Here is a 15,169-nt window from a genome sequence, read left to right as displayed (position 1 = left end):
AAGCCTTCTCAGACCACCAAGAGAACTTTGAATCTTTTTGAAATTTGTGACAAACGGATTGGCTAAGAATAAAATGGCCTTCTCCTGTGGGAATGGATATCTAGAAAAAGAAGTTGATATCTTTAACCTTTTTATGTCATGGATCTCTTTGGCAAACTAGTGAAACCTGCTTCTTAAACTAATGTTTTAAAATTTTAAACATATTTAAAAAACCCCAAATTCATGGACCCCAGATGAAGAAGAGGCTTTGGATCAAGGATTTGCATTAGATATAAGGTTCTCTTTGGGTGATGATTGTTCTCAATATACTGATACAGAAGGCAGATTGGGTGAAAAAGAAGTTTCTCACATGGGAGAAATTGTAGCACAGAAGAATAAGCATCTAGTGAATTATTTTGATTGGGCTGGTAAGATTTTCACAGCTGCAGCTTGCTGATACTGAAAGATGATTTTCTTGTATACAATTGGAGTTAAGATTTTTAAATTGCTTTTAAAGCTAATTTCATAGTGTTCTCATAGTTATGTTAAAATATTGTTATTATTAATATTATGTTTATTTAAAATCAGTATTTTATTTTTTTCCCCAATTACATGTAAAGGAAATTTTTTGCATTTTTTTTTTTTTAAGATTTTGAGTTCCAAATTCTTTCCCTCACTTCTTTCCCCACCCCAGACAGTAAGCAATTTGATATAGGTTATACATGTGTGAAACATTTCCATATTAGTCATGTTGTGAAAGAAGATAATAGACCAAAAAAGAAAAAGACACTCAAAAAATAAAGTGAAAAGTAGTCTGCTTCCATCTGTATTCAGGCTCCATCAGTTCTTTCTTTGGATAGGGATAGCATTTTTCATCATGAATCCTTTTGAATTGTCTTGGATCATTGTATTGCTGATAATAGCTAAATCATTCACAGTTGATCATCCTACAATATTGCTATTATTTTGTACAGTGTTCTCCTGGTTCTGTTCACTTCACTTTGCATCAGTTCCTTTAAATCTTTCCAGGTTTTTCTGAACTCATCCTGCTCACCATTTCTGGTAGCACAGTAGTATTCCATTACAATCCTGTACCACAGCTTGTTCAGTCTTTTCCCAGTTAATGGGCATCCCCTCAATTTCCAGTTCTTTGCCACCACAAAAAGAGATATTTGTATAAAAATACATAAGTGTGTTTATGTATTTTTATACAAATAGGTCCTTTTTGTAAATCTCATTGAGATACAGACCTAATAGTGGTATTGCTTGATCAAAGGGTATGCATAGTTTTATAGTCCTTTAGATATAGTTCTGAAATGATCTCCAGAATGGTTGGATAAGTTCACAGCACCACCAACAGTGCATTAATGTCCCACATTAATGGGGACATCCTCTCCAACATTTATCACTTTCCTTTTCTGTTCGCATAGCTTTTTGTTTATGTTGCAGATGTGATTGAATTGAGGGTGATGTTGGAAGATGCTGAAGATAGGAAGTATCCGGAGAATGATCTCTTTAGAAAACTCAGGGATGCTGTGAAGGAAGCGGAGACTTGTGCTTCAGTGGCTCAGTTACTTTTGAGCAAAAAACAAAAGCACAGGTAAGAGGACAGAAAGGTTGGCTCATTTGTGCATTATCTTTTCAATAATTCAATAATTTTCAAATAATTCAGTAATGATTTGTCACCTTTGTGCCCTGTTCATCACAATCAGTCCTTGAATGTTTTTCGTGTATGTTTGTTGAACATGAACTTTTACCATTGCTCTTGGCTTTTCTTAACTCTTTCAGATCTAGGTTTTCGTTCTTTTGGACACTCATTATGTGCATAATTCCATAGAATGGAAGAAACAGATCTTCCCTCTCTTTACCCCACACTGATACTTATATTACAACTAATATTACTTCCAGAGCCTGGGCAAAAAAATGTCAGAATAAGAAAGCCCAGTGTCCTAATGCCTTCTTCAAGAATAGTGGTGAGCACCTTCGAGTTTAAAGGTAACAAAAGATCTTCAAAGACAATAGCTATTCAGAGCAGGAGAAGGAGGACAAAATGAGCATGGAGGAAAGGAAAAATTTGAATAAATATTATGGATTAAAATAATCTGAAGAAAATACACTTGGGAGGAGTGTGTGGGGAATAACAACAACATGGTCCAAGAAATGTATCTAGAACTTGTGTAGGACACTTCAAATTGGATAACAAATACTCTAAGATAACAAAAGAAGGAATTATTATTAGTTTTGAAAGGATTTGATATTAGTAAAGAGAGATGTTAAAAGTTTTTTAAAAAATTGCAAAATAAGGAGAGAACTCTGGACATTAAAAAGAAAAAACGGAATTGATGAGGAATAGAATTTTTCTTCCAGTTGAGGAAATGTATTCACTTTCTATTTGATAGTGGTTGATGGACTAGAGTGTAGAATTCTGTATATACTGTCAGACAGTCACTGTTGGATGGTTTTGCTTAACTTTGTTATAAGAAAGGTCTCATTGGCAGTGTGTGTGGTCTTTGCAGAAGTGACTGCAGTCTAAAAACAAAAGGCATCAATAATACTTGAAAGAAACCAAATCAAAGGTCAGCTAATCTGTAAGACTTGATAATACGTAAGCAAAAATCATGCATCTAGAGGACAGTGAACAGGAGGGAGAACTTGAGTCACTGCATTATTGGAACAAAGTGGATAGAAGGGAATCTGGACGTATTTCTAGAAATCACACAAGAAAATTTCCCAGAATAATTGAAGTTAAGGGTCAGACCTTGTAGACAAAAAATCCACCAGATGCTAGGAAGAGTGAATGTCAGATTCAGTTCTCAAAAAGATATCCAGATATCAGAAATTCTTTGATATGTTTTTCTTTTAAATTTGATCCTTGTTCTATCAAGTAAGTACTCTGACTTACATACACACAACTGGAACCAGCCTAGATAAAATTTTTAGAAAGATAGATAATATAACCAAGAAGAAGAGAAAGACCAAATTACCAATAATAAAAATGACAAGGAGGAGGGTACAATGAAGAAAAGTTAAAAAAAAATTACAGATGTATATATATTTTTTTCTTCATTGTGTGTGAATGAAAAAACCCAAAGGAAATTATTACATATATGTATGTATTTGTGTATGTTTATATATGTGTGTGTGTTTATATGTGTGTACACACACACACACACACACACACACACACACACACACACACACGCATGATTAGATTCCAATTCGATCCTAGCAAAATTGAGAAGGTAAAGAAAATAGGTGTCCATTTATTAAAATATGCATATCTCCCCAAGCTCCTTAGATGGCAAAACAGGAAATACATAACCTAAATAAACCATTTTCAGGAAGAAAAATTGAATGGATCATTAATGAACAGCCTTGTTTGAGGAAAAAAAAATCCCACTTGGACCAGATGGATTCACAGATGAATTCAATAAGACATTTAAAGAATAAATTGTCTCTATACTAAATAAACTTTTAATTTATTTTTTAATTTTTTAAATTTTGTATATTTCCAAATTACATGTAAAAAGAACTTTAACGTTCATTTTGAAGTTAAAAGTTTCAAATCCTTTCCTTCCCTATTCTCCTCCCCGCCATGCACACACATTGGGAAGACAAGCAATTTGCTATAGGTTATATATGTGTGTGTGTGTATACATACACACACATGCATGCACACACACAAATGTTTGCAGTCATGCAAAACATATTTCCTTGTTAGTTTAAGTAAACTTTTCTAGAAAAGAGACGTAGATGTCACTCTACCCTTTCTGTTCTGTAGGACAAATAGGATTTTGATCTCCAAATGAGGGAACAAAAAGCAGGAAGAAAAATCCTGTGTCATTAATGAAAATCACAGCAGTTTCTAAAATAATTATTCCTTGTGGTCAAGTTGGATTAAACAAAGGTTGCATGAAAAAATGGGCATAATGACTTGTATCAGTAATCATGATTTTGGTTATTTTAATTTTAATTAATGACTGTGTGTGTGTGTATATATATATATATATATATATATCAGTAGATGTTGGAAAATAGACAAACCTGCTTATGTCAAAAATATTCAGAAGTGTAAGCATAGGAATTGAAATAGTTTTCCTGAAGTGAAGAGAAAGCTCTTGATCAAAAAATTCTCCCTGTTCTCATTAATATTATTTGATTGAATATAATGCCCTGAGGACAAGGACTGTTCGAATTTTGTCTTTGTATCCTTGTGACCGAGCTGGAATGTATTAGGTGCTTAATAAATGTTGCTGATTGAGAAATATGTTCTAGAAATACTAGTTTTAACAAGGCAAGAGGAAGAAATTAAAGGAGTAAAAACTAATTTAAGATAATGCTCAACTATCTCTCTGGCAAGTGTATTTATTTAGAAAATCTAAGAAGGTTTAAAAAAACTTTGAAGCAATAACTTCAGCACAGTATGTAGATAAAAAAGAAAATAATTGCCAGCATTGAACCAGCCCCTGCCCCCAAATTAAGAGAAATACCATTCAGCATAAAAGTTTATTCAATATCTGAAAGGTGATCTACCAGCACACTTACTTGGTATGTTGTTGTTGATTTGAAAGCCATACATATGTGTGCTGGCTTTGAAGTTGACATGACCTAGGTTTTCACCTTCCTCTAGTTAACTGGTTAACTAGATTCTCGTTAAGTCACCTACACTCTTAATCTTCCTAAACAGCTCTTTAAGAGTGACAATTGCAGAAATGGCCAGTCTGTATTGGTAGAGGTAAATTTGGTCTCAAAAAGTTCTTGAATGAAATTACGGGTCATGGCCAAAGTGTGTGTGTCTGTGTGTCTGTACTGTGTCTTACTACAAAACAGATGCCTGAGAAATACAGTTAGAACGTTCAAGAGGTACTTTAGTGTTTTCCTCTATTCCTTTTTCTTAAACTATTGCTATGGCCAGCAGTTTTAGAGCTATGTCAGATGATATTAATTAGAGTGTGCAGCCTTGCTTTTTCCCTGTCCTTATTAGGAAAGATTCAGTGCATTTGATTAGATGTGTAATTAATGTAACTCAGTGATGATACTAACAAAATTTACCTATAGATTTAATTTCATACAGTGTAATTTGTTTTTCTTCTAGTAGTTTTATTACTAGGAATACATACAAATTACAAAATTCATATGAGAGAAAAGGTCAGGACTATCAAGGGAAATCATGAAAAATAACAGAGGCAAAGGATTATTAAACTGTCAGATCTCAAATTATACTATGAAGTGGAAATTTTCAAAATAATCTAGCACCAGAATAAAAAATTTAAAAATAGATTAGTTGAATAATGTAGATGTTAATATTAGAACCAGATACATGTGCTTGTGTTCAGTGAATCCACAGTTACCAAATACTGGTTAAAATAATCATTAGTCTACAAAACTGTTGGGAAAATTAGATAGCATTTTGGTAAATTGGCAGCAGACCAGCATGTCATGCCATTTGTTACAATAGATTCCAAATAGTTCCTTGAGCAAAATGGTTTTTTTTGATGGTCCAAAAATTTTAATGAACTCAAAATTACTTTCTTTTTTAAAATATAATTTATTTTTCAGTTTTCAACATTCACTTCCACAAGAATTTGAGTTCAAAATTTTCTCCCCATCTCTCCTCATCTCCATCCCAACAGCATGTACCATGCACCCCTTCTTCCAGTTTGTCCTCCCTTCTATTACCCCCCCCTTCTTCCATTCCCCTCCCCTCTGTTTTCCTGTAGGGCAAAATAGATTTCTATGCCCTATTGCCTGTACCTCTTATTTTCCAGTTGAACAAAATATTTTTAAAGATTTTAAGCTTGACAGTCTGATAGAATGAGATATTTTTCATAGCTGTAGAGGGGATATATTCAATTGTAAGTCAAAGGAAAGAGACAAAATAGATTAATTCAGTTACATTAAAATGAAAATCTTCATTACAGCAAAGTACTCTATTCAGAAAGGAAAAATTGTTTAGAAAATGTTTGTACTTTAGACTTTTGATAAAAATTCATGTCCCAAATTTGTCAAGATTTGATATGCATGTAGTGAATAAGAGACATTGCTATTGATAAAGACAAGAACAGGAAGTTCATCCATTGTATTTGTATTTCCAGTGCCTAGTACGGTGCCTTGCATACAGGTGCCTAATAAATGCTTGATGATTGATTTAAAAAAAAAGCTCAAGTAGCGGCATACACTTTAATAAATGTTCTAAATTTTCAGAGAAATTCAAAATAAAATAACTCTTAGATTCCATCTCATATCCATCAGCTAACTCATAGTAGGTCCTTAATAAGTTCTTGATGATTGATTCAAATTTACAAAGATATATAGGAGGGAGGATAAAGGAAAAAGGAGGATGTTTCTAGACCAGGAGTTTGCTACACTGATGAAATCACTGGTCTTCCTATCTACTCTGCTTCAAGTTATGATACACATTCTTTGTTTTGGGGTTATTCAATAAATAAAATAAGTTTATGGTACAAGGATAATTATTTATGATAATTTAATTTTATTCAGTTTTTTTATTCTATTTTGGTTTATATTATATATTTGAATACTTGTATGTGTCAACATTAAACTAAAATAAAATTACAAAATTAATAAAAATATGTATATATCCTAAGAACAGCATCTTGAAAAATTAAAAAGTATACTAGTCAGATAGAGACATATATAATGCATATTGTTAAGTGTGAAAGTTCCTATTTAGCACCAAACAAGAAAATCTTTTTTCTTATTTCTTAATAAGAGTTTGGGTTTTCCCCTTTCCTATGAATAGATTTGTTTGTATTTCCCAACTTATTAAAAAAATTTTTTGATGGAGTTGAAAATGGTTAGGAGAATGTCAAGATTTACCCATTTTGTGATGCTGGCATTCTAGATGCCGGGAAGGAAAGATGGGCCCATGATTATAACATGAGGAGCAAAGGCTTAAAATCTTTGAAGGATTTAGCTGAGGGAAAGTTAGAGGTATTGCCCTGACTCAAGCAGCCTAATTAACACATGTTACTTAAGGACAGTCAGTAGTAGGCATTTAAGTGCCTACTACTCTGTGCTTGATACTCTTTAATTCAAAAAAGAAAGGCCTACCTTGAAAGGAGTTCACAGTCTAATGGGGGAGGTAGCATTCAAATAACTATGCACAAACAAGGTAAATACAGGATAAGATGGAGATAATAAACTTAGGGAGGGCATTAGATTTGAGGGGGATCAGAAAGACTTCTTGTAGAAAGTAGGATTTCCACTGGGATCAAAGGAGCCAGGAAAGCCATGAGATAGAAGTGAGGAGGGAGAGCATTCCAGGCATGAAACATGGCCAGTAAAATGCACAGTCAGGAGATGTACTCTCTAATTCAGGTCATTGTCACTGAATCTCAGAGTATGTGGGGCAAGGAGTAAGGTGTAAGAAGACTGGAAAGATAGGAGAGGGTCAGGTTATGAAGGCGTGAAAGCTGAAGGGAAAGTTTTAAATTTTCTCCACCTCATTTCTCTACTCCCTCCACAAGACGGCATGCAGTCTGATATAGACTCAATGTATACATCCTATTAAACATATTTTCACGTTAGTCTTGTTGTATATAAGAATTAGAATGAAGGGGAGGAACTAGGAGAAAGAAAAAACAAATAGAAAAGTAGTGTGCTTCCATATTTCTTTCTCTGGATGCCAATGAGATTTTGTATCATGAGTCTTTTGGAGTTGTTTTAGGTCTTTGCATTGCTGAATCATCCCACAGTGTAGCTGTTACTGTGTATAATATTCTCCTAGTTCTGCTCACTTCACTCAGAATCAGTTCATTTAAGTCTTTTCCAGGTTTTTCTGAAGTGTACCTGCTCATCATTTCTTATAGCACAATCGTATTCCATTTCATTCCTATACTGCAGCTTGTTCAGCCATTCCCCAGTTAATGGGCATCCCCTCAATTTCTAGTTCTTGGCCACCATAAAAAGAACTGCTATAAATATTTTTGCACATGTGGGTCCTTTTCCCATTTTTTATGATCTCTTTGGGATACACCTTAGAAGTGGTATTGCTGGGTCAAAGGGTATGCACATTTTTTTGGCCTTTTGGGTCTAGTTCCAAATTTCTCTCCAGAATAGTTGGATCAGTTCACACTTCCACCAACAGTGAACTAGTGTTCTAGAGGGCAGAGTCAAGATGACAGAGTAGAAGGACGGACCTGCTCTAGCTTCCCCCACTAATCCATAAAATACCTGTAAAAAATGACTCTAACCAAATTCTAGAACAGCAGAAGCCACAAAATGACAGTGAAAGAGATTTCCAGCCCAAGAAAGCCTGGAAGGCTGACAGGAAAGGTCTGTCGCACCAGGCTTGGAGCGGAGTGCAACCCAGTATTGGCCACACAGCATGGAGAGGACTGGAACAGGCTTCAGGGCATGGAATCATGGGTAGCAACTGTGGTTCCCAGATTTCTCAACCCACAAACACCGAAGACAACTTCAAAGTGAGAGGGGTATGAGGGGACACTTTTGGAGTCCACTTTTGGAGCCCTTGGCCTAAAGACCCTGGAGGAATCAAGCAGCTGATCTGGGTCTCAGTCCTGAGAGGCGGTTCTGGGGTGAGGAGGAGTGCTGGCATGGTGAAGCTGGCTGTGGAGAGGGAACCCTACTCGCAGTTCCAGGGAAGAAAAGAGTGCTTGTGGTTGCTCACAGATGAGAGTGCAGGCCAGTAGAGGAGAAAACTCCTCTCCCTTGATTGTGCCACCTTGGAGGAACTGAAAACTTACAGGTCCCTAGAGTATACCCTCCACTTGAAAAAGGACTCAGAAGTCAAGTAACTGGCTGGGAAAATGCCCAAAAAAGGGGAAAAAAATAAGACTATAGAAGGTTACTTTCTTGGTGAAAAGGTATTTTCTTTCTTTCTTTCGGATGAGGAAGAACAAAACATATCATCAGAGGAAGACATAAAAGTCAAGGCTCCTACATCCAAAACCTCCCCAAAAAAATATTGCAATGGTCTCAGGCCTTGGAAGAGCTCAAAAAATATTTTGAAAATCAAGTAAGAGAGGTGGAGGAAAAATTGTGAAGAGAAATGAGAGTGATGCACGAAAATCATGAAAACTGAAAGGAGACCCAAAAAAATGCTGAAGAAAATAACACCTTTAAAAATAGTCTAACCTAAATGACAAAAAAGGTCCAAAAATGAGGAGAAAAATGCTTTAAAAAGCAGAATTAGCCAGATGGAAAAGGAGGTTCAAAAGCTTACTGAAGAAAATAGTTCTTTAAAAATTAGAATGGAGCAGATGGAAGCTAATGACTTTATGAGAAACCAAGAAATTATAAAACAAAACCAAAAGAATGAAGAAATAGAAGACAATGTGAAATATCTCATTGGAAAACAACTCACCTGGAAAATAGATCCAGGAGAGAGAAATTAAAAATTATTGGTCTGCCTGAAGCCATGATCAAAAAAAGACCCTGGTCATCATCTTCCAAGAAAATATGAAGGAAAACTGCCCTGATATTCTAGAACCAGAAGGTAAAATAGAAATGGAGAGAATTCACCGATCACCTCCTGAAAGAGATTCCCAAAGGAAAACTCCTAGGAATATTGTAGCCAAATTCCAGAGTTTCTAAGTCAAGGAGAAAATATTACAAGCAGCCAGAAAGAAAGAATTCAGGTATTGTGGAAATGCAATGAGGATAACATAGGATTTAGCAGCTTCTACCTTAAAGGATCGAAGGGCTTGGAATATGATATTACAGAGGGCAAAGGAGCTAGGATTAAAAATAAGAATCACCTACCCAGCAAAACTGAGCATAATACTTCAAGGGAAAAAATGGAATTTCAATGAAATAGAGGACTTCCAAGTATTCTTGTTGAAAACAAGGGGAAGGATGGGGAATTTGGAAAAAATCTGTAGAAAGTGGGTTTTGAACTGAGTTTTGAAGGTAGGAGATGGAGGTCGGAGCATTCTGGGCATGGGAAACACGCAGAGTGAGCAGAGGCAGTGTTGTGTTCTAGAAAAAGCAACAAGGCCAATTTTGCTAAGTGTGTTCTGGGGATTAAAGTATAAGAAAACTGGAAAGGTACCAGAAGTGAATAGAAAATTTGACTTTCACATACGAGAATCAAGAGAAATACGAAAAAGTAAACCGGAAAGAGAAGCCTTAAGGAACTCATTAAAGTTAAACTATTTATATGGAAAGAGGTTATTTGTAACTCATGAGACCTTTTTCAGTATTAGCATAGAGGGAATATATATATGTATATATATATACGTATGTATGTACACACATATATATACGCATATATATATACATACACATATATATATAGGTGTGTATGGGTATGTATGTATGTGTATATTATATATGTGTAGGTATATATGTGTACATGAGTGTATGTGTATGTATGTATATATATGCATACATATGTATAGATACATAAACAGCACACAGGATGAGCTGAATATGAAGGGAGAATCCCTAAAAAAATAAAATCTACTGTTGAATGGAATGTAATAGGAGTAAGAGCAAGAGGTAGACTAGCAAATCATCTCACATAAAAGAGGGAAGAAAGAGCTATAATGGAGGGGAAGAGGAGGGAGATGAAAGGAAATAATTGAGCCTTACTCTCATGGGATATGGCTTAAGGAGGGAATAACACACACTCAGTTGGATATGGAAATCTATTTTACCCTGCATGAAGGCAAGGGGGAAGGGGATAGGAGAGGGAAGATAATAGACGGGACAGCAAACTGGGGAAAGGGATAATCAGAAGCAAACATTATTGTGGGAGGACAGATCAAGAGTGAGAGTGGAATAAATGGAGGGCAGGATAGGATAGAGGGAAATGTGGTTAGTCTTTCACAACATAACTTATGGAAGTGCTTTGCATTGTTACATATGTATGACATTTGGAATTGCTTGCTTTCTCAATGAGGGTGAGTGGGGAGGAAGGGAGAGAATATGGAACTCAGAGATTTAAGAATGAATATTAAAAATTGTTTTAGCATGCAACTGGAAATCAAGATATACAGGCAATGGAGTATAGAAATCTATTTTGCCATGCAGGAAAATAGAGGGGAAGGGGGATGGAAGAAGGGTAGGTAATGGGAGGACAGACTGGAAGAAGAGGTGGATGGGGTGCATGCTGTTCTGGGGTAGGGGGTGGGAAGAGATGGGAAGAAAATTTTGAATTCAAATTCTTGTGGAAGTGAATGTTGAGAACTGAAAAATAAATTATATATTTTTTAAAAATTAGAAAAAAAAGAACTAGTGTTCTAATTTTCCCACATCTTCTCCAGCATTTATAATTGTTTTGTTTTGTCATGTTAGCCAATTGATGTTGTACGTGAGTTTTTTTGATTTACATATCTCTAATCAATAGTGATTTAGAGCATTTTTTTCACATGACTATAGATCGCTTTTATTTCTTCTGAAGACTGCCTGTTTATATCCTTTGATCATTTATCAATTGAGGAATGACTTTTGTTCTTATAAATTTGACTCAGTTCTCTATATATTTTAGATATGAAGGCTTTATCAGAGACACTGGTTATAAAAATTCTTTCCCAGTTTTCTGCTTCCCTCCTAATCTTGGTTGGCTTTTTTGGTGCAAAAACTGATAACTGATTTTATATAGACAACTGGAGATGGCAAGGAGATGGTAGATAAAGTCAGAAGACCTGATGAGGTTACCAAGAGAGAATACAGAGGCAAAAGAGGACACCCAGCACAGAATCTTGGGGATCGCATACAATTTATTGATATCTACAACCGGCCACTAAGGAGAAGAAAGAATGGTTAGTCAGAAAGCACTTACTATGTGCCAGGTACTTTGCTTAAGTGTAGAAGATATAAAGAAAGGTAAAAACATAATGACTGCTCTCAAGGAGCTCACACTGTAATGGGGAAGATAGCATGTAAATATAAGACGTAGAGAATTCAAATGGCAGGTAGTTTTAGAAGGAAGGCACTAGCAGTGAGGAGGGGAAGGATGGGGAATTAGGAAAAAATCTGGAGAACGTGGGTTTTGAACTGAGTTTTGAAGCTAGGAGATAGAGGTGAGAGCATTCTGGGCATGGGAAACATGCAGAGTGAGCAGAGGCAGTGTTGTGTTCTAGAAAAAGCAACAAGGCCAATTTTGCTAAGTGTGTTCTGGGGACTAAAGTATAAGAAAACTGGGAAGGTACCAAGGAGCCCAGTTGTGAAGAACTTCTAAATGCTGAACAGGATTTCATATTTGATTCTGGAAGTAATAGGGAGCTACTGGAGTTGATTGAGAAAGAGGTGGCAGTGACATGGTCAAACTTGGCAGCTGAGTGGGTAAAGACTTGAGGTAAGAGTATTAGTTAGGATGCTGTTGTACTAGTCCATTTGTGAGGTGATGAGGCCCTACAGAGGCATGGTACCTATGTGAAGGGAGAGAAGGAAGCATAGAAAAGAGTTGTGAAGGTTGAAACAAGACTTGGCGTCAAATTGGGTATGTATAGTAAGAGTGAGAGAAGAGCTGAGGATAATACTTAGATTGTGGGTTTTAATAACAGGAAGGATGGTGGTGCCTCAGCAGCAACAGGAATTTTGGAAGCGAGGGACCTTTTTGGGGTTTGGGATAAGATAATGAATTCTGTTTTAGATATGTTGTATTTGAGATATCTTTAGGAAATCTAGTTCAGGATTTGCAAAAGGTTATTGGTGATATGAGATGAGCTCAGGAGAGAGGTCAAGGCTTCATATATAAATCTGGGAATCATCTGCATAAAGATGATAATTGAACCCAAGGGAGCTGATGAGATCGCCAAGTAAGATAATTCAGAATAGGGGTTTTCAACCTGAAGTCCAAAGACTTTTTTAAAAAAAAAATGTTGATACTATTTTAATATAATTGGTTTTTTGGTAAATGTTTGTATTTTACTTTGTGCATTTAAAAATGTTATTCTCAGAAGAGGTCCTTACACTTCACTAGACTGCCAGTGGGGTCCTTGCACAAAGAGATTAAGAACCCTTGCTATAGAGAGAAAAGAGAAGACCTGGGTCAGCACCTGATGAAAATTTAGGCTCAGTGGGTGTAACTGAATGACATAATCAGAACTGTCAAATACAGCCCATAAGTTGAGAAGAATTAGAATGGTGGAAAGGTCATTCAGATTTGGCAGTTGAGATGAGTCATCATCATCATTTCAAGGATTACAAAGTGCTTTACAAATATGATCTCATTTTATTATGACAACCCTGAGAGGTAGGTGCTCTTATTATCATTCCCACTTTGCAGATGAGGAAACTGAGGCTAGAAGTTAAGACACTTGCCTAGGGACACACAGCTGGTTAGTGCATGGAACAAGATTTGAACTCAGGTTTTCCTGATTCCAACTTGGGCACTCCATTCCTTGTACCACTTACCTGCCTGGTAATCCAGTCTATGCATATAAATGGTTTTGAATTCTAGCATTAAATGAATAATTTACAGAATGGCTCAAAAAAGGCAAGCCAACATCATTACACTATTTACAGGAAGCACATTTAATGCAAACAGAAATGCCTGGGCATCCAGTTGGTGCGTTGGCTAGAACCCTAGGCTTTCAATCAGGGAGAACTGATTTCAATTCCTGCTCCACACAGTCACTAGCTGTGACCTTGGGAAAGTCAATTGGTATTTCTCAGCCTCAGTATTCTCCTCTATAATGTGAAGTTGTATATAACTAAGGTTCTTTCCAGCTCTGAATCTGGTCTTCTAATCTTGATTAAATTAGACATGGTTAGGTTTTCTTTGCACTGTGAATCATTGGATATTGAATAAGATTTTATTTATTTGGGAAAACTTCTTGCCATTTGTTATACTTCTATGAATTCTCTACAATATGAATCCTTTTGCCTAGTAACTTTGGAGAGAGTTTCTGGTGAGTCAGCTTTCAGTTGAGAGATGAGATCAGAAGATGGATTGTGAAGTAGTAAAGAATAGGAGAGCAAGTGGATGCAGGAAGTGCAGACACTTTTTCAAGGAGTTTGAAGAAAAGGAGAGATTTAGGACACTTGTGATCGAAGAATCACGTGAAGGTTTTTTAAGTCTTGTGAAAACTTGGGCATGCTTGAGGGCAGTAGGGAAGGACCCAGTTGATACAGGGAGGTTGAAGTTTCAAGAGAGTAGAGGTGATTGAGGATACAATCTTCTGGAAAAGATAGGAGAGGATGGGATCAAATGTATGTGGAGAGGGTTGGTCTTGGCAAGGAGAAGGGTAACTTTGACTCAGGGAAAGGAGGAGATAGTGAGAAATAATGTCAAGGTGTTTTGAGGTGTAGAGAATTGGAAAGGGGTAGCCCATGTTCAATCCATTTTTTTCACTAAAGTAAAAAGAGAAATGAGGTAGGGAAAGTTATAGTAGTCTTAACGATAGAAAAAAACATTAGGAAGAACTTCTGTGGGGAATGATAGTTCGGGAGGAATAAAAGGATTGCCTTGCTGTAGTGAGGGCCCATTTGAGGTTGGCAAATAGACATCAAAATCACACATACACGATCCTTCCCATCCTCTCCCCCACCTCCTCCATTCAGTATGCGTTAGTGCTCCCCATTATTCTAGGATTAAGAAATTGTCCTCCTTTTGGCATTTCAAGATCTTCACAACCTGGCCCTTCCTGCCTTTCCTCCCCACCATACATTCTCTAATTTAGCACCAGCAGCCTTCTTGCTGCTCCTTGCATATGACACTCCATCTCTGTACTATTTGCCATTTACTGGCTGTTCTTTATGCCCAGTGTTTTCTCCTCACTTTTGCCTCCACCTCCTTTTACGACTCAGCTCAAAGCCCACCTGCCTAGACCTTTTTTGGTTCTCACAGTAGCTAATGCTTTTCTTTTATAAGTATTTGTACATGTGTTGTATTCCCTCTGTGTTTATAGAAATTATACTCATGTATAACATTAAATATAAGTTTATAAGTCTTACTTAAATATAAGTTTAATGAGGTATGAGGAATAGTTTTATTTTTTGTATCTTCAACTTTTCTGTGCTTGGCATATAATAAATGCCTGTTGATTGATTGGTCACTGGCTAATGAGCTATTAGGTCATGGCAACCCATGAAAAGAAAAAATAATAAAAAATGGACCTCAGTTCCTTTAGCTCTCTTCTGCCTTTTTTTGGGGGGGGTGGGGGGATGGTGGTGGTGGTGGAATCAGTTGGAGTCTTGACTTGCCCAGGGTCACACTGCTAGTAAGTGTCAGGTGTCTGAGGCTGGATTTGAACTC

The 15,169-nt window shown here is 36.4% G+C and overlaps 1 protein-coding gene across 4 annotated transcripts in view; it reads left to right on the top strand.

Moving 5' to 3' along the window:
- Window positions 1-15,169, top strand: part of KDM5A (lysine demethylase 5A) — a 114,040-nt gene that overhangs the window by 51,719 nt on the left and 47,152 nt on the right. For all 4 annotated transcript variants that reach the window (XM_072654079.1, XM_072654077.1, XM_072654078.1 and 1 more), the window contains exon 17: window positions 1,429-1,579. In XM_072654079.1, the coding sequence (XP_072510180.1) occupies window positions 1,429-1,579 (151 nt within the window). The remainder of the gene's footprint in view (window positions 1-1,428; window positions 1,580-15,169) is intronic.

Source organism: Notamacropus eugenii, chromosome 3 (genome assembly GCF_028372415.1).
Source record: "Notamacropus eugenii isolate mMacEug1 chromosome 3, mMacEug1.pri_v2, whole genome shotgun sequence".
In the NCBI taxonomy this organism is placed as follows: domain Eukaryota; kingdom Metazoa; phylum Chordata; class Mammalia; order Diprotodontia; family Macropodidae; genus Notamacropus; species Notamacropus eugenii.
The sequence above is the reverse complement of the archived record's forward strand: the minus strand, read 5'-3'. Positions and strand labels throughout refer to the sequence as shown.